We start from the raw sequence: 25,635 nt of genomic DNA, 5'->3' as shown, positions 1-25,635 counted from the left end.
GGTGAAAAGAGATGAAACTTGCCACGAAGGAGGAAATGTTTATTGTCATGTTGTTTCAAACACTCACAGACAGTGCAGTTATCTTTGTGGGGATGTACAAAAAAAAAAAAAAAAAATGCCAGATTTAACACACATTTAGTCTTGTCTGCATATTGATTTTTTAACTCAATTTAGTTGCTGACATTCGTTTCACCATAATACATTAATAGTCAAATTGTGAAGTAGTTTTTACAATTTGCTCGTAAACCTAAAAAGTACAAAAGCATCTTCACACAACAACAAAAAAGCAAAAGATGTGTAAACCACAAATGCTCTTTTGTGATTACAAGACAAAGCTAATCCATCATTAATGTAAAAGCAGAGGATCCTCTCAGCAGCCAAATATAATAATTATGAGAGCTGCGTCAGAGATTCAGAGAGCATAGTAGGATGTTGAGATTATGAAACTTTCAGAACTCCATTACATACCAAATTAAATAACAAAATCATATGAATGACTGCTGTGTCTAAATGTTATGATATCCCAGAGAGGCTGAAAAACAAAAAAAGAGGAAGTGCATAAATATAAGCCTAAAATATAGAACAATGATAAATACTGGGATAAAGTGCAAGAGTGCTCATCCATCCAACCCTTCTCTCTCCATCCATCCAGCTAGCGGGTAAAACAAACATAAAATTGCAATTGCGTAAAAACAAGCTGTGTGCTAAAGAAAGAGGCAAAACATAATATTAATAATAACATATATGCATGTTGATGGCCATTCCACCATTTATACTATAAGATGTAATACCCATCAATGTAAACATACACACATATATAGCAAATACACATGTCCTTTCTCTCAGCTCAAGAGGGCACAAACTGTGTTGTCAGTAAGTCACAGACAGTGTAAGGGAACTGAGTGCATGTGCTCTGTCTGTAAGGCAGGCAGTGATTCGAGTGAAACCATCTTCTAGGGAAGTTTAGATCAGTATCCCCTTGCACTGACCTTACTCTGTACTGAGCTCTCTCATTCACCATGTATAGATGAAACGTTTTCTTCTGTGCAAACTGGGCCAGTGCGACCAAAACAATACTCTGCTTGTATTCGCTTGTACTTGTAATTTCTAGGTCGTGTAGATACGAAGGAAAAAAACGTACAAACAATACTGAAATGTATCATCCATATAAGCATCCGTGAAAGGAAGTCACAACCATTCAAAAGCCTCTCACATATAAATGTGCTTGGTGACATTTGACTTCATTATATATATATATATGTATCATTATATGTTTATTTGCTTTCTAAAGAAATTCTTGTGGAAATAATAGTACCAATTTAAAGGAACAGTTCACCCAAAATTTTTAATTCTGGCATCATTTTCTCACACTCAAGTCGTTCAAAATCCTGTAAGACTTTCTGGAACACAAATGGAGGTATTTTGAAAATTGTCCAAGCTATCCTCTTACATTCAATGATATCTTTGATATGACTCGATATCTTTGAGTGAAGAAAAGACGAAAAGTCATAATTCACTGATAATCGTCACTTCCGCTGCAGCCCTCAAATCTCATGCTTGCTTATAACTATTATCAAGTGTCTCATAACCGATTACAATGAGCCAAGTATGTGTAGGCGCATTCTCAAATATCACAAATGAAAATTGAAAGCTAAAGAAAAAGGAAATATTTTCAGTGAATGACGGCTTAAATTTCAGTCTCTCCCTTACACAAAGCTACCGTATGGCTTAAATATACTTGGAATATAGCACGGAAGTCAAAATATAGCACAGAGCTTGATAGCCCCTGGTCACAATTAACTTTCATTCAAAAAAAGCAAATAAGGAGAAGTAAAAAATCAAATGGGTTTGGAATGACATGACCTAAAGTAAATTATGACATAAAATTCATTTTTGGGTGAAGTATCCCTTTAAACTTTATTTTGCTTAAAGCATTGTTGCACCAAGAAGTAAACACCAACCAATGAATAACAGGTAATTTCTGAAGAGGTAGAGGACCTGTCCGGGCTCGTAATGAGACAGACAGGAGAGCAGAGTGATGATCAGTCGGTTCCATGAGTTGTCTGAATGCAAGTAAGGTGTTTTAATCATTATAAAAAGAAGCAAAATAATTCGTAAAGCGTTAACAAGTCAAAAGCTCAGACACGTTTGGGTTTGTGCAATTGTGAGAGTCTCTCAAACGAAAAGAATGACATTGCCTGGACAGTGCAGGTTGTCGGTGGGGTTCAAGGCTCTGCAAGTTGTCTGTGGCAGTGGGGCGGAGAGGCAGCTCTCGGGGTGGGGTGAGTCACAGTCATCAGACGTGAGCTCCGCGATATCGTCAGACTGCGTGTCGGACATCTCCAGGTCACTGCGGATGCTTTCCGGCTGAGCGAGGGTAACATCTCGAAGACCCTCTCTGAGTGACATCCCAGGCGACAGTCCCAGAGGGGAATCCAACAACAACCCGGTCCTGCGGGAACTGCAGTCCTGAGGCTCCTCCCCTGAACCGGATGCCATCACAGCAGTGGGTGGAGCCAGATCCTCCTCGATGGTTAAACACAGATTGCTGGGATTAGTTTCAATGTCCACCTGGATCTCAAGGTTAGTACCCTCTCTGAAACACATCAGGATGTACAAAAGGTATAAATAAATATTTAAATTTGACAAAGTTTACAAGGTTTTTGCCATCAAATGTTCAAAATGATATCCAAACAAGATTGTTTGAGGCATCCTTGAGTTCAACGGACCATTACTCTTATTTCGCAAAAGTTGTTTTACCTGTCAGGTAAGGTGTAAGAGGAAGTGATGGATCCTGCCATGCCCCTTGTGCTGACACAGCCACTGGCTGCTCCCAAGCTGCCCGTCTCCCTAACAGCACCTTCTTTACCCAGCTCTGTTCCCTGCACCTCCAGCCTAAAACATAAACAAAAAGGCCATGCATTTACACAAAAATAAAAACACCTCCCATATTTACAGTATACTTCTTTTTTTAAACCATACAGTTTACCAAATATCTCAACATGCTCTACTGGGTCAATCTCACAAAGCATGTTTGCATCATATGTCATCCCAAAATGAAATATATATTTATATATATATATATATATATTTTTTTTTTGCTATATAAATAAAACATTTAAAAATTAAATTGCACCCCCTCCCCCAATTCTTCTCATGTAATGTGAAAAATAATGATGTCTATTTTCAATTCTAAGTATTCAAGTACTAGTACATCATTATAGTATACACATATACTTCTACTACCTTTTAAGTATGCAGATTTAAAAATATATATATTATTGCAGTCATTTGTACTGTAAAACAGTAACAAAATTACTCAATTGCATAGAATCTAATGAGAATAAAAAGTCAGTAGTAAAATACCTGGACACATTATAGTTATGCAAACATGCTTAACTGTCATGAGAATAATATCACAATGAATAAAATCTTACTGGACCTAAAAAAAAGCTTTTTTTATGCAAAATATATATATTTTTTTCCTTTGATTTCAGGGTGATCCAGACATTTTTTTTTATTATTTACATTACTGCTGACATCCCACAAGTCTCCATACCTGCGGTATTTTCCTGCCCTAGCACCAAGCGCTCCTCCTGCTAGTGTGTTGAAGTGGGGTGTATCTCCGAGGCCGCATGGGGCAACTGACAGGCCCTCACTTGGAGAGCTGGTACTGAAGCCACTGGCTCTTCCCTCCAAACTGCTCTCACCCAGGCTGGGAGACTTCAGTGCTCTCCATGCATCAGCAACTACAGATAGAGGACACTTCAATACATTGATCAGCACTGCTCAGCTTTATCTGATTACAATACATGACAGATTTGCACAAAGGATCTGAAAAATGTCTGTAAAATTAGAACATTTTCTTTTCATTTTTGTTAAACAGTGTTGAAAATTATCCTGTCTTTTTTATTTTATTCTAATCAGTCTAAATTAAATAATTATTATGTACTTTTTGAATAGTACAAATGTACAATACATTCTATGATTGTACTTAAAGGGAATAGTTCATCCAAAAATGAAAATTCTCTCATCATTTACTCACCCTCATGCAATCTCAGATATGTATGACTTTTTTTCTTCTGCAGAATACAAAATATGATTTTTAGATGAATATTCAGCTCTGTACATCCATACAATGTGTGAGGAAAAAGTGAAAGAAATTCTCCTTCCTACCCAGTAGATGGCGATATGCATGAAGAATCACCAAAAACACAAGTGGAGATTGACTGAGCAGGAAGGATAATTTATAGTAAAAAAGGACATAAATATTTATCTGTTTCTCACCCAAACCAACCATATTGCTTTTGAAGAAATGGATTAAACCACTGGAGTTTAAATGCTTACATTTATGCTGACTTATGTGATTTTTGGAGCTTCACATTTTTTGCACCCATTCAATTGCATTGTATGAAACAAAAGAGCCGAGATATTCTTTTAAATATCACCATTTGAGTTCAGCAGGGGAAAGTAAGTCATACACATCTGGGATGGTATAAGGGTAAGTAAATAATGAGAGAATTTTCATTTTTGGCTGAACTATCCCTTAAATATAAAATATAATTTGTGTTTTGCATTACAATAATGAGAATGACATTTTTTCACATTACAGTGACTATAATAAGATTATTTTTTGCATCATATAATAAGGAACTGGCAGAAAATAGTAAACATAATTAGAAATAATTGGTGGAAAACAGTTCTCATTGAGAATTGTAAAAAAAAAAAAAAAAGGTCATTAAATTTTGTTAATTAATTATTGATAGTTGAAATATAAGATGACCATTTATTTACAGTTTTCGTGAGATTGCACTTTTTCTCCAAATCTGAATTAAGCACTCATGCATTTTATTACCTGTAATAGGTCCATCATCATCATTAAAGTCTATCCTTACACCTCGTCCTTTCCCTCGGCTCACCCCACAGCCTCCACCACGGCACAGAGAGATAGGCACAACACCATAAACATACGCCAACATAATGGGAACACCAATACCTGTAGGAAAGCAAAATTATCTTTTCATATGGAGCTGTAGCCAACCAATTACAGATCTTCACTAAAAGAGTTTATGTTCAAGCAGTCTATACCATCTTTCTATAGTAGCTCACTGTACTTGTACCTTTCTCTCTAATTGGAAATTTGTATTGCAGCACTTCAAATTACACTAAATTATTAGAATATTTTACTTGATGTAGCTTTCTTATTTGTAATTTGTCTTTGAATAAAAACATCGGCATAATGCAAAAATGTAGATGTAAATTACTCACCCACGCTGACGGCAGCAATAACAGGGGCTGTGATGATTGACAGAGCCACACCCCCAGTGATTGCCAGATTTCTCCTGTGATGTGATGTTTTCTTCCCATCGTAGTGCGAGTGGATCTGTGATAAACAGCAGCAAGGTTATAGCACCATCACAAATGTTATTTTATCAGTAACTATGAAAGATTTGGATGGAATTGAATTGCACTGGACGCTATCAGGTATATTTAGAGGCAGCCTTTTAATTGTATAGGCAGTAAATATAATTGAATGGGTATTGGCAATCTAAAGCTTCAAAGCTATAATAAAAATGCTTGACAAATGGCCTATAAATACAGCTTTGGAAACCAAATAAAAGCATTCACCAGAATCCACATTACTGGCTAAAATATTTTGTAGCACAAGGCAATGGAACAATGCTGTATGCCTACTCAGTATCCTGCTCAAGCAGTTTTACACAAGGAAGTCATTGTACCAAAATTATGCCAGGATTAAAACCAATTAGGCTGGTAGAGCTACACTCGTGTTGAAGAGAGGGAAATTCTGTTCCTCATAGTTCCTGATAAACATTACAGGGTGGCAAGGTATTTACTTTTGTCAGGAATTCGTACCTTTCGTCCAATGTAAACCGGAATGCCAATAACCATGGCAGGAACTGCAATGCCAGCGATCAGAGTGAGGCCCACCGGTGCGCCGATCAAAGTGCCCAGCTGCCAAAGAATCTTCTTCTTGCGACTCCATGGCTTCTTTCCCCAGAATGTACAACCAGATGGACTGAGAGAACACAAAGAACAATTATTTTCAGTCGAAAGTAAGCAGTACAATGATTTAACAACAATAATCACAACCATAAAGACTATGGCCATCGTTAAAGTCAGTAAGAAACATGTGGAGTGGTGGTGGCGTAGTGGTTAAAGTACAGGGCTGTTAATCAGAGGGTCAGATGTTCTAACCCCACAGCCACCACCATTGTGTCCTTGAGCAAGGCACTTAACTCCAGGTTTCTCCGGGGGATTGTCCCTGTAATAATTGCACTGTAAGTCGCTTTGGATAAAAGCGTCTGCCAAATGCATTAATGTAAATGTTAATGTAAACACTGTTATGTTTTTGAGTAAATATTTACTTTTATCCATAAGGAATTGATTGGATTGCGAAATTGATTGGATTGCTTTTTAGCTGTTGGTTAACAATATCCAATAGTCCACAGGGCTTATGTGATGTCATTGGAAAGGGTAAGTAATTTCGAAGGACGAGAAAGTTAGTGCACCAATGAACTTTTCACCATAAGACCAGAAAAGTGCTTTGGGAATGTAAATAGGTTCGTTTCAGTTTCATGTTGACTTTAGAGTTGGATATAGTACCTGAGGTAGTGCAGGTCTGATATCTCCTTCATACATAGCCAGCAGAACTCACAGCCACACACAGCACAGGTCATGTGATTACAGCTGCCATCGTTCATCTTGATGATGTAGGCACCACATCGAGGGCAAGGCTTGATGTCATCATCTGAGTGCGGATTAAAGGGTTTGGATTTAGATTTTGTACAGGCAAACAGAACCTACTGTAAACAACGAGTATTGAGGAAGCTCTTTCTGAATGTCAGACAGGAATAAAAGCAGCAAGAGAGATAAGGAAAGAAGTTAGAAGAGTTATTGTGCTTTTATTCAAGGGATTAGAAAAGAGAAAAGAACCTAACAGGGTGGAGAGTACACAGACATTCAGGGAAAGAGAAACGTCAAAGAAACCACAGTGTAATTTGTTAAGTTTACACCGAAGAGTACAAAATGTAAGTACTTAAGGGGGAACAACAGAGCAAAACCAATTACATGACTGGCTGGTGGCACTCTTAAACAAAATAAACCAGACAGGTAGCGCAAAGATATTTTTATCCAGCAATTTGAGGTACAAATTTTAAAGATGAGATAAATGCAAAACACACTGTACAAAGCAGTAAATAGATTAAAGGACCAACACACTACAGCACTGCTGGACAATATATACTAACTAGATTTTTGCATTTTTGCAAGACAATTTGAGTGGTGCTTGCCTGTGAAAAACTCACTGCTGCAATGTTTGGGTGTAGTGGGTGGATGCCAGGATGTTGCAATGCGGTTACTAAGGTGTGCTAAGGTGATATGGGTGGCTGCTTACTGGCCAAAGTAAAAAGAGGGCACCTCAATTTTTTTATGATATTCTGGTCTCTAGTGATCAGCAGGGATATTCCTTCAATGTAAGTCTAAGGGACCTTTCTGTCATTTCTTACATGCCAACTTTAAAACATAGGGTTAGAGGTTTTGAGTAATAATAGATACCAATAAGAGACAGAAAATGGTAGACAGATGGTTGAATACTCACTGTGTCCCTGCTCGGCTGTATAGCTGGGTGAATGGTTACTGTGTGTTCTTAAGGACAGCGCCCTCTGTTGTCGGGCAGAGTCACAGGTCTGGTTAGGATGCCACGCCTGCTTGCAGTGGTAACAGAACTCTGCACCACACACTTCTCTTCGACACACCAGCCTGGGGCAGCTGGCACATCCAGATGCAATTACTGCAAAACTGGCAAGAGAACAATGCAGACAGGTCAACAGGCACTTCTAGAGAATCTATCATTTCATTTACATGGGAATACCATTACACATAGCTTTGTGAACTTTTTTGACAAGGTAAGATTAAGATTAAAATTAAAAATGTAATAGCAGAGCATATCATATTCACATTCAGATCTTTGAAGGGACTTCTTTATAAATCATGTCATCACTGAGCTAGAAGAAAATCATGAATCAGACCCAAGTACTTGCATTCAACATTAGGGATTTAAGATACATTTCTGCTGAACCAGCTTTTTACAGTGAAAGAAAAGCTGATTTCTCCCTTTAAAATTAAAATAATTACTTCAAATTAAAGTATAACCCAAAACCTGTTTAACATCATATTTAACAACACATTGTGGAAAACAGGAAACAGGAAAAACAATCCTGTTATTTTTAAGTGCATTTTTTGGCTTTTTGTTGGCATAGAGGTTGGAGTTAAGGCAGGTTCTCCTCAAACCTCGAATTCCACCTCAAACCTACACCTTATTAACCAGCTCAGCTGAAGTGAAGAACTGTGATGTCATTCACACATAGCTTCAAATTATATCCATGTAACCTGGCACACACACACTCACACACACACCCTACATGTACCCTACATGTACAGTCAGGCCGAAACCAACCTCATTACACTCTAAACCCACTACCTCAAAGAATGAAGTGTATGAAATCGAGACTCTAATTTGTTACTCACAAAGGCACTGTGCCTGTGGTATACACACACAGTCAAGTGAGTAACCAATGATTGTCAAGGCCAGTCATTTATATTTACCTAGTGCTTTTCACAACACATATCGTTTCAATGCAGCTTTACAGGAAATGCATTAACAAAACAATTCAACTGTAATCTCTATAAAGTCTTAGAGTCATCATTGTGTAGTTTGATTAAATGTGATTGTAAATTGTGTATAAAAAATAAATAATAATTGTATTTATAACCCCTGTGAGCAACCTGAATGTGACTGTGGCAAAGAACACAAAACTCCATAAGATGTTGATTAATGGAGAAAAATAACCTTGAAAGAAAACAGACTCACTGTGGGGACCAGTTCCCTTCTGGCTAAACAAAATAAATATATAGCCAATATTAGTTATTTGTGTGCATTGCAAGTCATGGTTTAAAATGTGTAAATTAAGTAAGCGTTAAGGTCCAGTGTTAAAAAACAAAACAACGATTTATTTATTTACTTTAAGATTAATGATTAATGTCTTTGAATTCCATTTGAATTAATTGCAGAAGTTCATATAGATGCAATTGCCCTTTGTTATTTGGCTGATGAAGGCTTTTGTTGGCAGTTAATTGATAGTCTGTATTCCATTTTCTGTAGTCCATCAATAGACAAAGGTGATGCAGGCAGATACCAGCGAGGTACATTGCAGTTCAACAGAATTGTCTTATTTAAATACCAGCCTCAGTTACCCTAACTCTACCTCTATGCCGCATCCCAGTTGCCACAGCAACTCATCACTCATGGAGAGAGAAACAAGCTGTTCCCTTCTCCGATTGGCAGCAGTAGCCTTTCAATCAAGCTGAACTAGAGCTGGTGGGTAATTAGGTGCATCATGGACTGGAACTGATTCTCAGGCAGCAGAATTTACGGTAGAAGTTTTCAGGGCAAACTTCTTTTACATTTTTATAGATAATAGGATACAACAGCCAATTTCAAGACTGAACGAACAGAGAGAAGCTATGGGGGAATGTGTCTGTGTGTATAGTTGTATATTTATTTAGGGTGGAATTTGTATGTATTTGTATGTATTATTATTTAATATATGTATTTTTTAAGGACAAAAGATTCCCATTGAGTCTTCAGTCAAGTAGATGAAATATTTAGAAGAACAGCTACATAATATGCAAGTTTGATGTATCCTGCCTTCTTTGTGCTTAAACACTTTCTCCTTTCTGAGCTTAATATGCAAAGACAACAAAGTTGTTTTTCATAATTTACTCAATATTATCCATTTGTGTTCCTTGGAAAAAATGAATTCAAAGGGGTTGGAACAATATGAGTGAGAGCAAATGATGACAGAATTTCCATCTTTTGTGGGGAAACTTTCCCTTTAAGGCTCCAAATAAGCCACACTTGCATTCATAATAACTCTACATGCAGCATACTGTTCATCAACCAACAAAGTTATCTCAAATGGACAAAATGCCCTTTTGAAAAATCCCCACACCATCTGAAAATCCCTTAGCATCAGCCGTGGGCTTTAAAGGAAGTGGCAGTGACTTAAACATGCAGAGACTCAGACCGAAACATGTCACTTAAATGTAGGTCACTGGCTCACCATCATGACTGACGAATCTCTGAAAGGTTGAAAAGGTCTCTAAAGAAATCATGCTCTCTCAGAATGACACATAAGCTAGGCTTTCCACACAAGTGTAAGTGTTCCCTATAACTGTCCAAGTGCCTCCTACACTTGCTGAAGCACGCAGTACATCACAAATTGTGAAATACTCTCCCATACTTCCACTTAATCGGATGCAGATCTGTATATGTGTATGGACATCAAGTGCATTTAATATATGGTGCATTATCTCCTATTCACAACAAACAGGTTGTCATGTATGTATCTTAAAGGGCAGTGTTTCCCAATTCTGGTTGTGGAGAACCTCCTGCACACAATATTTTGGATGGTCATGTTTAAAAGGGAACCCTAGGTCTGGGAAAGTCTTGCACGAGTCACATTTGTTGTTACTAAGGTTAGATTAAGGGTAAGGGTTAGGGATAGGGTTGAGGTTGGAGTTAGAGGTAGTGTTAAGGTAAGGGGTAAGTTTAGGGATAGGGGTCGGTGTAGGGTAATAATCACAGTGAATGAATGCCCAATGCGTCACCCACAAGTCTTTACCCAGACTGAGGAGTCCCTTCTAGACACAACTTCCCATCAGGTTTGTTCCCCAATAACACACCTGATTCTCAACAGTTCGTTAGTAGAGACCTAAATGACCTGAATTGGGTGTGCCAAATAAGGAAGATATTCAATATGTGCAGTGTTTCGAGTACTCCAGGACCTGGATTGGGAAACACTGTGATGTCAAATTGATATCAAACTTGTTTCCAAACAGTCTTACCCACAATCCGGGGCAGGACACCATCGGCAATCAGGGTCTGATGCCAAGCAGCGGCGTAGCAGGAATTCCTCATACTTCTCCATCAGGATGGGATCATCCAGGATAAGGGCCACCTGCCATGGGGCCAGTCGCTCTGCACATTCTGGGCAGCTGAGCTGGACTCGACTCTCTGTAATCTCGATCCGCAAATATTGCCGTAGACAACACAGGCAGGACCGATGACTGCAACCCTGGAGCTCAGGAAGTTGATCCGCAGGTTGTCGCACCAGGCACAGGGGACACTCTAAGAGTTCTTCCCCACCTTGAGAGGTCTGGCTGGCAGACAGTGGCTCAGCCGGGTCTGCTTTAGATGGCTCGGATGAAACATTCATGGTTGTTGGGGGCTGAAGAAGCTGCTGTTGGTGCAGCTGTTGTGTGAGAGGAGTGCCCACATTAGCCTTGGTCCCTCTGGATCCACGTTTACCATGAAAGAGATTGTGAAAGGAGATCCTGCCTTGCTTCTTGCCAGGCCCATGACATTTGGGATTGGCAATGCCACTAACAGACGAGTGGGGTGATTCAGAATCTTTTTCAGATCCCATTTCCTAAGAAGGACCTTGTAATGTTCTCCCACTTGGGTATTTAGAGATGTCACTGAGTTTTAGGCTAGAGGAGCTCTTGTGTTAAGCGTCTTAGTCCTTTTCACTGAATGTTGTCAATGAAACCCCAATTCTCAAAAACAGGGACGCAACTCCTAACACGCAAAAGAATGAAATTTCGGTTTGTTCAAGTTATTCAAGTTCAAGTTATTAAGTAATTTCTTCCTCTAAATTAAAGAGGAGTTTAAGCAATAAACGGAAAGATATCTTGATAAATTGAGTTTGTCAAAACCGAAACCAAATGAAAACAATGCTGGAAAAAAAGTCCTTTCACTCCCACAATCGTGTTCTAGTTACAGTGAAAGGGAGATCAGGAAAAGAACAAAAACAAATTACTTCACCCCAAATTTGTTGCAGACAACAAAAATGACACATACTATCAATTAGAAATGGGGCATTTAAAGAAAAGTAGGAAACATAAAGTCACAGCTTTTAGTAAAAAAGCAACAAAAAAACAACAAAAATGAATAAGAAAAACAACTAAGATCTGTAAAATCTGGCTCAAGATATCATAATCCTTTCAGCCGGATTGCCGTCTGTCATTTGTTCACGTTCGCCTCTGTTAAATTGTCTTGATCACAGAGCCAAGACGAATATGCTCCAGTGTGCTTTTCTCCTTCTGAATCGGCTGGTCTGTTGAGGAAGAGAAATAGCACAAATTAGCACAGCATGCAGACAGCCTGCAGGAGGAGCATGCTCAGTGCACACTCACATACACACACTCCTCCCTTCTTTTATTCTCAATCTTTTTTCATTTCATTGTTAAAACTCCTGATCTCCTTTCTGACAAGTTGGACACAATGGTGACAAGAGGAAGTAATTGGTACAGTGATGTAAAACCTTTACAAGTCCAAATCTGAATTCTGTTATGAGATTTTCAATCTTACAAGTTTCCACTGGATTTTACTTCTCTCTCATTTTCTTTGTATCTCTATTGATGACACCCTCTTATCCTCTCTCGGACACACAAGCAAACACTCTCAAGCTCTCCCTCTCCACTTCACACTGTGCTGCTAGTGCAGTTACCATGGTGATTTTCACTATGAACACAGCAAACAAGGACCCTCACAGTGACTCTGGCCCTTTTGGACACACATTCACACATGTATATGGCAGATATTAACACCATTCATTACACAATGCACATGCCTCCACTGGACTTTAGAAATATATTTATATGTGAGAGGGACACCAATATAATTCTTAAATGTCATGGCACTGCAGATACAGAAAATTCTAAATTAGTTTGCAAGCCAACATAATCTTTGCCAATCTCTCTGGAACATATTATATATATATATATATATATATATATATATATATATATATATATATATATATATATATATATATATATATGTATATATGTATAAACACACACAAACAATGAAGATACAGAGATATACACATGTCATCTAAGACTGATGTGTCCTGTTCTGATGACCCCTGGACTAATGCCTGTGTATAACAAATCTGTTTACTTGTGCAGGTGGGAGGGGAGAGAGACCACAACAGTAGAGTTAAAGTGCACCTAGTGGGTTCCAGTCTCATTTTAACTTTATAATGATATTTCTGTTTGTAATTATGTAAATATAATACAGAAGGGACAAAACACAACAACAAACTTCTCTTACAAGAAAATATTGTGTTGGTACCATGGCACAGTGATGGATTCACATGATAATAATAACTTATAAGGTACTTTGAGACAAGGTACTGAAAGATTGTCATATTAATATACTATGGTATTTATCAATAATATTTTATGGGTCAATGTTTGATTCTTAAATTATTGCATTTGATCAACCCAAAAATCTTGAAAATGTGGGTACATCTTTCACTAAGTTACATGTCCAAAACAAACTCCAAGATAATACTATGGTATTTTTTGTAAGTGTTGCGCCTTTGTGATAGGAATATGATGCATGTTTACAAATCTATTATCCACTTTAAATATTGTGATGACTGAAAGCCCTGAATTGGATTTAAGAATTATTGCATAATTTGTAGGAGCATGTAAACCTGTTGCTGCTGTATTTGAAAAGCGAAGCCACAGCAGTATGCAGAGTAAACTAAAACAGAAAGCTTATGATTGTTTTCTGCTGAATTTCTTAGATCTGCCAGGCAAGCGGGTGACATCAGTCTGTATTTTTCACAGAGCGGTTTTGCATCACTCACCGCCACTGTGCCCTGATGTCTTGACCCATTATGATACAACAATCGTGAAGCCCTATGTGCTCTATACGTGACACATAATAAAAGCATTAAAAATACAAGCGTCTACCCAATGAACAAAATCAAATTCTGTACAATTTCGTACAAAGTTGTAAAGGATCATATAAAACAATAAATAAACATTTTCTTCTATTTTTGTCTTGTTTAACAGTAATGAAAAATCATTATATAGTATCATTACATAAACATTTTAAAAACATTATACATTTACTTAAGAAGCTAAATTACATAATATATTAAGTCTTGTTTACAGAGAAATCAAACAAACTTCAGTATGGTTAATACTTAAACTTTAAATTATATAAAAATATAAATGCTATCATCAATTATTCAACCCATTTGACAATCTTTCTTACGAAGGTACACAAAAGGAGATGTTAGATAGAACGTTAGACTCAGTCACCATTCGCTGTCATTGTATAGAAAAAGATATGCTATGAAAGTGAATGCTGACTGACTAACATTCAGCATCCATCTAACATCTCATCTCAGTCATACAGGTTTGTGTAAATGATGAACTGTCCCTTAAATATCTTATTTCATTTGTTTCTCAAGTTATTGTATCATATTTAATGGATGTTTATATATTTTTACTAGCCAACAAGCTGAGAAAGAAAATTATTTTTGGCAGTGTGGTGGTGAATCATAGCAGATTAAACGCAAAATGTCTAGCATCTGTGTATATATATATATATATATATATATTGGGGCTGAGATGGTAATAGCCCTCCATTCCACTTTAGGCTCTGTTTAAGAGGAGCAGCAGCCTCAGCAAATGCAACCAATGACACATAATTGCTATCTGTGCTCGCTGAGGTTTCTTTGAGTGTGTGAGGGATGCTAGTGGATGCACAACAAGAGCCGTTTCTGGAAAATCTGTGTCACATGTTGGCATTAGAATGCAAGTTTTCTAAGCCCAAGCTGCTGTGTGAGTGTAAATGGTGTGGTTTTGTTTTTTGAACAACAGAAGTTGCTTTATTATTTATTAGCCATGATTAAGGTCTAGATTCACAAGATGCTCTTTTGGAAGTTCAGCTGGCAGTTTTTTTTCCGTTGAGAAAAGCATATATTTAAAAACATTGAAAACGGTTGGAACAATCCACATAGTGGAGTGCTTGTTTGCTGATGGATTTTTGTAACTACAGGAATAACTAAGTTTGGTTGAGCTCTTGTGGGTTTTTAACCATGCATTCAGTGTTTGTAACTGGTTGTAAAGTAGATCAATACATGTGAGTGAAAACATCAAACAGATTTAAAACTAGCCAATGATGATCATGGTAAAAAGAGAAATTCTATACTGGGTCTGGATATAATTTTTTTCTTTAATATTTAGAAATCTAACACAAAAATGTGAGAGACAGGGTAAGCTTAAATATATATAAAAACAATCACAGTTTCAGTACGAAACTGGCACATTATGGCCGGTACATAAATGTTAAAATATATACTTCTTCAAAGGTATAGCCACATGACATTAACATGATACATTTATCATAATTTAAGTACGATCAGATCAGGATTTACCGGTGTTATAGTGTTTACCTGACTTCAGGGTTTACTGGTGTTACGTCACCATGACATAGAAGTTGTAATGTTGAATACAACTTTAAACAAATAAGGTTAGTAAGCAATTTTATCACACTAAAAACATGTTAACACATATAATGTTTACGTCTTGTGACTATACTTCTGAAACAATGTGCATTTTAATGTTTATGGACTGGCCCCCTACACTTCCATTTTAAGTGCCTCACTGTAACCGTGATTTTAACCGCGAGTCTAAAATTGATTGTTATTTACGGTAGTTACTTGGTTTTTGCAACAACTGTCTTCAAGAAAAAAGAAAGAAATGAAACTAGATAACAGAAAGATTTACAAGATTTCTAACACTGTTTGAAGGGGATTTCCTTTACCATTAAATTTGAGTCAGGATATTGACATATTTACATGTTTTTGTTATGTTATGCTATTATGATGTTCATTAACTGTATACTATTCAGTACTTACATAAGTAACAGATGTAACAGTGTAACATGAACGCTAATATAAATTGTGACCTGACACCTGGCCCATTTTCTTGCATTTTCAGTGCTTCGAATTCTGCAGAGCAGATTTAAAGGTAGTAAAATGCATTAAACTGTACCGGCTACACCGGCACTACACTTGTATTGGTAGCTGAATGCATTATCAAATGAGCCGAAATATGTAACTGAAGAATTAAGGGTGGCGATGCAGATGCAATTCTGTAGAAATCTGTGGAGTTTTCTGTGTATGCAGACTCTGTGTAGACCTGCCATTCACCTTTTCTTTAACCAATGTGCTCCTTTTTATTTTTCTATATTCGTTGCTGTATTCAAAATACTGTTTCCATCTTTTATATAGGTAATGTTTTTTTTTTAAATAAAGGAAACAATGACAGATGAAGTCATAATGAAAGTAGACATAGCCTTACTACAGTACAGAGGATTACTGTAAGTGAGATCCCCTTTCAGGAACAGGGATATTAGTTTCTTCATCTCTCACTGTAATGTTTAGTTTCAGCATGAATAGTGTTTTTTCCAGACCATTCATCAAAACGTCACAGAGGCATTCGGAAACAGTAAAAATGCATTATTAACAGGAACCGCAAACAAATTTGTAGGCAACAAACCAGCACAGCCTTGCAAAATCTTGGGTTATTATTATGAGGTCAGAGCAGAGAATGAGGACAGAATCACACACACACAGAAAAACAAGCTAAATATAAAAAATCAATATATATATTTTTTGCATACTTTTCCATAGTCTGGCCCTCTATGAGTGTGCTAGTTTACAACCCGCCCCAACACACTCATTACTCCTCCGTGAAGATAAGACAGTTCTAAATCGGTATTTTCTTGAGTTCTCAGCACTATTGTATCATCCCTTGACACAAGCTACAGCTCCAGACCCCATTTTAGCAGCTGGCTAGCAAAGGCTTAGCGTGTCTCCATCTCAGATACACTTGTACTGTACACACACACACACACCAGTCACATGATCCATTTGGTGTACAGGTGGGCTACTGGATCTTTGGCCATTACATAACCATTTGAGTCACACTTGAAGCTCAGTGGGGGCTTGTTGTTATTAGTAAAGCTCTGAAGCATGGGTAATGCTGTCTGTTTTATTTTTTAGTCTATCTGTATCATGTAATACAAAGGAAGTTTGTATTGTTCAACCGAAATCCCAAAAATAATAATAAATACAATCTGGTGAATAACGTGGGACTTTTACCTATCCACCTTATTTTGCAACGCCAGAGTAAGCAACTGTAGCATTTTCATTGACCGCAATATAAATAACTAAAAGGATAATAAGACAGGAATTTAGTGATATGGGATTATAAAACTATAAAACAACCACAGGATGTACAGAAGAATACTAATGTCAGATAGTTTAACATCAGCATTTATAGTAAAAGGGCAAATAGATGATTCACTTGTTGCTGTGTGTTGAATTAAAGAGATGAAAATTAATCATTACGATGCCATGTTTCTTGTCACCATATAAACCTCCATTCATATTCATCTGCGAAACCTCCGATGTTGCCATTCTTTATTTCAAAAGTCGATATTTCATAAGTCATGCTGAATCCGATATCTGTGTGTCTATTTACTATCCACAAGAGAATGCTCTCTGACAAGAACGGAGAGAATAATGCCTTTATTATTTTACTAAGATGAAACAAGATGCCGTTTTGATGCAAAGAAAATTTTGTGTTAGCTGTTTCAGATGGAGTTGAGCATTTCAGCGCCTAATGTCTCATTATTTCTGCCTGTGCAATAGCGTGTGATAATACAATGGCGAAATTTGGTAAACGGTAAAACTAGAGGTAGGAAAAAATATCGAAATGTCGATTTATCGCGATATTTTTCCTTGTGATAATATATCGATATTTGCAGGCCAAGTATCGATTTTATAATAATTTTTTTCATATTATGGTGATGGGAAACATTATTTCTCTTTGCCAAATCGATCTAGGAAATCACCATCAGTCCCTTAGAAGGTGCAGTTATCATGCTTTACACAATCATCCAATTAACAACAAATAAATTGTGCTCTTTGCATATAATTTAACAGTCTACTGAACACAAAAAAAATTATTGATTTAATGTAGTGATTTTGTAGAGCGGGTTGTCCATTAATCGCAGGGTTGGTGGTTCGATTCCCAGCCCACATGCCAAAGTGTCCTTGGGCAAGACACTGAACCCCAAGTTGCTCCCAATGGCAGGTTAGCTCCATGCATGGCAGCTCTGCTGTCATTGGTGTGTGAATGGGTGAATAAGACGCAGTGTATAGCGCTTTGTATATCGCTAAGGTTAAAAAGGTGCTATATAAGTGCAGACCATTTAAAATCTTTGAGTAGAAACAACACATAAAATTTGTGTCAAGTGTACTAATAACTTTCATGTTACTGTGCTGGACTAAACAAACAAAATAATTGTGCAAGCCATTTCCACCAAAAATTTAAGTAGAGTGAGCAAGTTGGGATTAAATCTGATTAAACCGATATATATCAGTATAGCTTTAGTAAAAAGCAGCATGAACATTCTTCAAAATACCTCCTTTTGTGTTCCACGGGAGGAAAAAAGGCATACAGTTTTTTAAATGGCATGAGGGTCAGTAAATTATGCCTGAATTTTCCATTTTGGGGGTTATTATTCCTTTTCCAGCATACAAAAACAATTGGAAAAAGTTATGTATTAAAGGATAGTTCACCCCAAAATTTAAACTGTCATCATTCTCTCCCATTCAGGTTGTTCAGAATCAAAACCTGAATCACTGTCTGTATAAAAAAAAAAGAAATAAAAGATGTTACACACAATGTTAGCTTCAGTCACCATTCACTTTCATTGTATGGAAAATAAATCCAATGAATGGTGACTGAAGCTAAAATTCTGTCTAACATTTCGCTTTGCATTCCTCAGAAGAAAGAAACTGTGTGATCATGTTGAGTAAATGATGACAGAATTTTTGTTTTTGGGTCAACTATCCCTTGAAGCTTCAGAAAATGCTTGTTTGAACTTAGAGGACTGTTTGGATTCATTCATTTTGGATTACAAAAACACGGTCTAACCTCTCCATTGTGACAGGATGCACCAGCAGACAGGCTAATAAACTCATTAGGTGGGTTGTGATGAAAACTCTTTAAGCTGGCAGTCTGTTAAAGTGTCTGTGCAGAGCAGGTGGTTGTGTTGATCCCAACCCATTCTTGCAAAGAGCCAAGCTGTCTGTAAAGCATCTTCACTGTTCAACTTATCCTTTGTATCCCAAAGGAATTGGGCAAATCACCCTCAACTCACATAATATACTATCACAAATGCTCTGTACCAGTGAATCAAATGTTCACTGACAATTACTCACTGTGTAACACGATCAATACTAGTATGCCATATTCACACTGACTGATTCTGTTAAGATGGAGGTACAAAGAATGGAAAAAGAACCACAGGTTCCTGTGAAACCAAAGATCTTGATTTTATCAGTTCTTGACGATTTACAGTAAAAAAAAAGTATAACCGTAATTCAGGAAAAAAGAAGTTAAGAAACCAACTGGTGAGGCAAAAGAGGAAATGAAATTGATAGCAAATGTCATTGTTCTGTGCATTCCTTGTTCTGTAAGAAGTGTTACCAAAACTCATTATGAGGAAATCATCCAATACTGGAAAGTTCATGAACCAGTAGGCAATAAAACAGTCCAATTAGGATGAAAGCCACCTCAACTTAATTTACAAAAACCGACTCAGCCCACAGTTTACATACAAAAAGTGACTAAATGTCAAACTTAAAGCTGCTGAGGCTATGAAAAATTGAGCAAGCTGCTTTTTTAAAATGTCACAGGAATGACAGGAGTGTTTTATGGGCAGACATAACTATTTATGGGTCCTGGGTAGCTCAGCATGTATTGACGCTGACTACCACCCCTGGAGTAACTAATTAGAATCCAGGGTGTGCTGAGTGACTCCAGCCAGGTCTCCTAAGCAACCAAATTGCCCCAGTTGCTAGGGAGGGTAGAGTCACCCGGGGGTAACCTCCTTGTGGCTGTGATTAGGGGTTCTCGCACTCAATGGGGCGCGTGGTAAGTTGTGCATGGGTCGCATAGAGTAGCATGAGACTCCACATGCTGCGAGTCTCCATGGTGTCATGCACAGCTGTGATAAGATGTGCGGATTGACTGTCTCAGAAGTGGAGGCAACTGAGACTTGTCTTCCACCACCCGGTTGAGGTGAGTAACCGCGCCACCACGAGGACCTACTGAGTATTGGGAATTTGGCAAAAGAGATAAAAAAATTGTAATCAAGTTTCAATAAAATATATGCATGTGCCCTACCTAGCATGATTATAACTAAATTACCAATGTATAAAGTATCTTGTTCATTTGTTAAGGGGTTTTGCAGCATTATTGTTTTTAAAGAACAATAAGCAGCAGGGGGAAAATATTGATCCATCTTCAATTATGTACATGTGGTCTGTTAAAACACAATTTAAAGGTGACTGCTATCTTTGTCAACAATAGTGGTTTAAAAATCATAACAAAGAGCTCGTGATTATTCTGTTTGGCACTTACCGTACTGATGGATCTGAGAGTACTGAAAGCAATTCAAGCAGAATAGGGCGGAACGCGGCGAGCTTCGGTGCTGCTGAACACCACGTTCAATCGACCAAACGATACGTAAACCTCATAAATTTCACCCTAGAAATGTAAACTACAACATTCTCCAACCGTCTACCCGAAGAGAAGATGCAAGCCCCTTTACCCTACCCTGTACACGATACTGTTCAGATTATGTACGTAGCTCGCTTCTTTTCAATTCACATCACTGAGGAAAGCCCCTGCGTGTGATGTCACTCGCACTAGATGGGAAACCCCGCCCAGTGACGTCAGCTTTGAACCGAAACAAGCGCGTCACACTGCCGGGACCTTTCTTCATCATCCTGCTCATTAATAATACAGTTCAGTTACAAACACGTAAAGTAATTTAAATAAGGATATTTAAAAAAAAAAAAACACATGTCAAATGCACCGAAGAGGCAGAAAGCTATTGTCAAACTTAAAATACATTTGGTAATTTAGTATACTATAAAGCATCGTACAGTGAAATATATGTCAGTTCTCCTCAGTTATTTAAACACTGGTCTTCAGCAGTTCTGAACCGGTTTTGTATTTATTTTTATATTTGTTAAACTAAATGTAATTATAGATTATGATGTAGTTCTGCTTTTTTACGCAATCTCTGCTTTGGCAATATTGTATTGTTTACATTCATGCCAATAAAGCCCCATTGAACTGAATTTATATATACACACACACACACACACACACACACACCTGAATTAACAAAACAAAAACTTCCAAAAAGCAAAACCAACACTAAACATGTATACAAAGTAGTTCAGGTGTGGTAAAAATAAAAATCCTAAAATGTTAATTTCATAAGTGTTTGGGGGGGGGTTAGAAAAAAATAAATATCTTCCTCACATGCCACACCTGTACCCTATTGAGAGTAATACAAAGCAGCGACACCTTGATTCAAGGACGGGTAGTAGAAAATAGTCTCTTGTGTTTATTTGAGATAAAGCACAACCAAGTCTTTTGCAATGTGGATTTCAGTTAAATCAGTTCATTACAAAACACTCGCTTCATGGAATGTTTAAATTAACCTCGGATTCATTTCCAACTTCCCCATCCCTTATTTTCTCATCTGGATCAAACTGGATTTCATACTGCTGCTGAAAAAAAAAAGAAAAAAAAAAGGCCACGAGTAAATTAATGATTCAACTCAGGACATGCATTTGTAAAAATATAAATAAAACAACAAAAAAACAACTGATAAAATGCTTTATTTTGTTCAGCAATCATCCCATTGAATGGCAAAAGGGAGCGCAGTCCTGATTAAATATTCACACCTTCACTGGAAAACAAGCACATGGACCAAATCCATCAGTCAGGCCGTGTTATTCTTTATAACATTACCTTCGTGTAAATAGGCTTAAATCTAACCTGAAGTAGTGCAAATTACATGATCACTCTCTTTTAGAAGTGTCTGGCAAAAGAAAAGTGCTACAGCACCTGCATCCATTATATGGAGGCATTTAAGCAAACAACATGTTACAATTTGTATGTGATCTATACAGACAATACATTTAGCGTGGGTAGTACAAATCACAGTTTCCTGATGTTCTACGCTCTATATTTAAGATGCTATTCAAGGAGATCAGTTACCTATGGCACAAAAAGCACCAGATGAATCAAAAACCAATTATAAATAAAATAATTAACAATATACCTGAAAAGACAAATATAGTGTCACAATACAAATGTGATCATTATGGAGCCCTTTAAAGTGACCGTGAAAAAGGAATGCAGAGATGATTTAGATAAAATACACAAGATCTTTACAGGTAGCAGCAGAGAAGGCAGCGAGGATGGAGGCAAAGACAAGGTCGGGGGACTGAGAAGCATCGACTGCAGTATGCAAGCCACGGGCACTGTAGTACTGCACTAGAGGGGCTGTCTGCTTGTGGTAGGACTCTAGCCGAGTGCGCAGTGCAGTCTCATTGTCATCACTACGCCGCATAAGAGGCTCCCCGGTCACCTAAAGATACATTAATAAAGATTGGATCTGACCAAAACTTTAGAACAATACACTTGCATGTCACGAAATAATTAACATAAATAAGGAATGAATGGTCTCAGATAAACACCCCAGACATAAATGAGGTGCAACACTGGATATCGTTGCTTTATGGTTGGTTTTGTTTTCTTACATCATCCTTCATAGGCTCCTTGGGAGGGTTGAACTCTTCATGGTAAGATCGGCCACTAGGCTGGTGGATGAACCTGAAGAATGTAATGGATCAGATTACACTTAAACAAGAGTGTCGATTTCATGTTTTTCAATTCTCACAAGGAAGGAAATGGTGGGTAAAATCCCCCTTTAAACAGAGCTCGGAGTCTAAGAATCAGAACACATTTTTAACACTTTCCATTTCAGTAAATCATGACAATCAAAATACACACATATGTGTAATATACATATATACATATATATATATATATATATACACACATATACACACACATACATGTGATTTATGCCGTTCTTGAATGGAGTGTACAATTCTATTCAGGACATCCCATTTTCACGCAGATTAAGACATTCGAATATTTAGCTAACAGTGATAAGCCAGTAGCTACAGTCCTACAAGTGCACAACCTGTTTTTATTTTAATGTCATGCCAGCTTTTATGGCTATTTTCATAGCAAAATCCAGGTTAAAATATAAAAACATGCAAAACAACTAAAAACATATACGTTAAGATCCATTTTTTATAATAATAATAAAAACAAAAATGGATTCTGGACTTTTTTTTTTTATAAAATCAGTGTCAAGTGTATCAGCAGAATAAAACTTCTCTTTTAAAATTCCTCTGTGGACTAGAAATATTCTCTTCAAACTCATACCTCCCACAGATCCTGCGTACTAGCAGAGAGTCAGCAACAGAGAACTCAACCACAGAGTCCAATTTTTCACTACGCTTCACCAGGAGGCCATCCAACTAGAAGAGATAGAAACAGAGCAGCAACAGGTTTGACATGCTGATAGACCTAATATATAAAACACACACACAATTTTTTTTTAGTCAGCATGTTATGTGGTCCAGTTGAAGTAATTGTTCACCCCAAAATTAATAATTCACTTGCCATAGCATGGACCTACACAGCTGAAATATTCTTCAAAAAATATCAGATTGTGTTGAGCAGAAGAAAAAAAAAAAAAAAAAAAGTAATACACATCTGGGATGGCGAGTAAACGAAATAATTGTTTTTATTAGGTGAACTTTTCCTTTAAGATGAATACATGTTGGACGAAGCTGAGCAACAATCTAATTATCTAGGGTAGGTCCGTTAGTCTGATATGAATTCAGTTGAACTAAAGTAGTTATATGACATTTTAAAAAGACAAATTATTGCTTTAGTCCAATCGAAATTGAACTTTAAAGTCCATGTAAACACACTGCGTGATTCTAAATTGTTGTGGGCTAAAGTCCTCACCATTTCTGCCTGCTTGACAGTACGTGGGAAACCATCCAGAAGGAATCCATTCTTGCAGTCAGGTGTGTCCAGGTTGTTGTCTATGAGCTCCACCACCATCTCATCACTCACCTAAAGGTCAGGAGACGATCAGGGTAACAGGTCTTAATATCTCCAAACACAGTCGAGTCCAATCTAGTGACTCTAGCATTATATAAACAGTATACCAGTTGATTTAAGGATCCGTGTACACCAGATATGCATTCCCATTACCAGTTTGCCGGCATCCATAGTTTCCTTGAGACGCAGGCCGAGGTCTGAGCCAGATGCCACCATGGCCCTCAGCATGTCTCCAGTGGCTAAATGACACACACAGTACTTCTCTGCAAGCCTGGGTGCCTGTAGTGGATAAAAGAAAACAAATTAAGGAATCTAGAAACAATATAAATAAATCAAGTAGAATCAAAAGGACAAAAATTTGTTTAGCTAACAATATCGAGGCAGAATAGATTAATTTGATTGCCTACTACAAGTTTGACCTGAAAGCTGGTACACTTACAATTATTTATAGTCAGTTGATTTGCATGACCGCTCAACTAAACAGAAAACTCTACAACTTCCCCAGTGGTCACCACGAGACAGATGATCACAGGGTGTTCACTTAGTGAATATGGTCTCACAGCTCATCAAATCAATGTTCCAAATCTCCTCCTGGTTCACGTGGATGTGAAACCCTGTTCATTCCACGTTTGCACAGAATGAACAATCTGGTCAGAACCCACTGATAAAGCTCAGTGCAACATGATGGGAATCGTTAAAGAGAGTAAACAAAAAATGTGTCAGCCCAAAGGTTGAGTCCCGATGAGATAAACTTTATCTCGCGGCTGCAGGACAGAAAAGAATGAAACACGCGGCCCTTCGCATCGACTCTCACCTGCGTCCCTTTCCCCGCACCGGGCGGGCCGAGCAGAATGGCACGAATGCCATTCCGTACACTGGAGACCCTGTCGTCCGATTGCGTGCTGGGGGCCATGGTTACAAGCTGTAAACGGACTAAAGACACTTCTCTCGTAAACACTCTTCGTACCCACAAACAAACTTCGCCGAGAAAGGAAGTGTTAACGTCCCCATGTAGCGAGTGTGGACTCAAAGCCCGGCCTCCTCGCACCAGGCGAGCCATTTGATTTGCCAATGGCACGCCATTTATTCACCACGCAAAATCATTGGATGGAATCGAACGCTTGAGAACATCTCATATCCGGATGACACGTCACACATTAAGGAGAATTGAAAGTTTAGATAAGATATACAACATAAACAGTTTGGCTAATTTGTTAAGCTAATATCTAAATCAGACTGTACAAACGGCTATCCTGTAGGCTTTGGTCTTCTGACTTGCTGCCTAAATGAGTATTATCCACATTAATGGTTTTATGCGGTCCATAACTGGCAGTAGAACATCACTTATTCAGTCAATAAACAATATTGGATAAACCCAGTGGGAAAATTATGTTTGGTATCAATAACATGCATTTACAAACGTCAAATTTAATTAATTATCAAGAGTTCCCACACATTTTGACCAGTGGAATTTTATCACTTTTACAGTATATATTACTGGATGAAAAACCCCTACAAATTCAGACTAACAAAGTTCAAAAAAAAAAAAAAAAACCCTACAAATTCAGACTAACCAAGTTAACACCCCCCATATAGACTGCCAGCCAAACTCAGGGATCCCAAATTATAAAATTGGCCTATAAAATCTAGAATTTATTT

General features: G+C 37.6%; 2 protein-coding genes across 5 annotated transcripts; both read right to left on the bottom strand.

The window, feature by feature from the left end:
- Nucleotides 1–20,640, bottom strand: LOC127650905 (E3 ubiquitin-protein ligase RNF19B-like). Its single transcript, XM_052136553.1, has 10 exons — nucleotides 20,389–20,640; nucleotides 10,927–12,197; nucleotides 7,619–7,818; nucleotides 6,625–6,769; nucleotides 5,875–6,037; nucleotides 5,269–5,383; nucleotides 4,856–4,996; nucleotides 3,560–3,749; nucleotides 2,761–2,895; nucleotides 1–2,596 (listed from the first exon to the last, which is right to left on the bottom strand). The coding sequence occupies exons 2-10, from the start codon at nucleotides 11,505–11,507 to the stop codon at nucleotides 2,176–2,178; spliced, it is 2,091 nt and encodes a 696-aa protein (XP_051992513.1). The 5' UTR covers nucleotides 11,508–12,197; nucleotides 20,389–20,640; the 3' UTR covers nucleotides 1–2,175.
- Nucleotides 20,641–21,362: 722 nt separating this feature from the next.
- Nucleotides 21,363–24,996, bottom strand: LOC127650904 (adenylate kinase 2, mitochondrial-like). Of its 4 annotated transcripts, none has more exons than XM_052136550.1 (7): nucleotides 24,791–24,996; nucleotides 24,130–24,255; nucleotides 23,878–23,988; nucleotides 23,287–23,381; nucleotides 22,590–22,662; nucleotides 22,222–22,417; nucleotides 21,363–21,551 (listed from the first exon to the last, which is right to left on the bottom strand). In XM_052136550.1, exons 1-7 carry the CDS (start codon nucleotides 24,887–24,889, stop codon nucleotides 21,541–21,543), a joined length of 711 nt encoding a protein of 236 aa, XP_051992510.1. In that variant the 5' UTR covers nucleotides 24,890–24,996; the 3' UTR covers nucleotides 21,363–21,540. The 4 variants fall into 4 exon arrangements, with proteins under 4 accessions (XP_051992510.1, XP_051992511.1, XP_051992512.1 ...); XM_052136551.1 differs by having other exon boundaries at nucleotides 21,363–21,548; XM_052136552.1 differs by lacking the exons at nucleotides 21,363–21,551; nucleotides 24,791–24,996 and adding an exon at nucleotides 24,416–24,744 and having other exon boundaries at nucleotides 21,574–22,417.
- Between the last annotated feature and the right edge of the window lie 639 nt (nucleotides 24,997–25,635).

This window comes from Xyrauchen texanus, chromosome 10 (genome assembly GCF_025860055.1).
Source record: "Xyrauchen texanus isolate HMW12.3.18 chromosome 10, RBS_HiC_50CHRs, whole genome shotgun sequence".
In the NCBI taxonomy this organism is placed as follows: Eukaryota; Metazoa; Chordata; class Actinopteri; order Cypriniformes; family Catostomidae; genus Xyrauchen; species Xyrauchen texanus.
This window is presented reverse-complemented; position numbering and strand designations above follow the sequence as displayed.

Bases quoted from the DNA above. Each gene is read 5' to 3' on its own strand.
- LOC127650905 (XM_052136553.1), bottom strand. From the start codon at position 11,507: ATGGGATCTGAAAAAGATTCTGAATCACCCCACTCGTCTGTTAGTGGC. The intron at 6,770-7,618 runs GTGAGTATTCAA...ATCCGCACTCAG, and splicing joins TACAGCCGAGCAGGGACACA to ATGATGACATCAAGCCTTGC. The intron at 4,997-5,268 runs GTGAGTAATTTA...GCTTTCCTACAG, and splicing joins TATTGCTGCCGTCAGCGTGG to GTATTGGTGTTCCCATTATG.
- LOC127650904 (XM_052136548.1), bottom strand. From the start codon at position 24,889: ATGGCCCCCAGCACGCAATCGGACGACAGGGTCTCCAGTGTACGGAAT. The intron at 24,256-24,790 runs GTGAGAGTCGAT...TATCCACTACAG, and splicing joins GTGCGGGGAAAGGGACGCAG to GCACCCAGGCTTGCAGAGAA. The intron at 22,418-22,589 runs GTAAGAAAACAA...ATGTATCTTTAG, and splicing joins AGGAGCCTATGAAGGATGAT to GTGACCGGGGAGCCTCTTAT.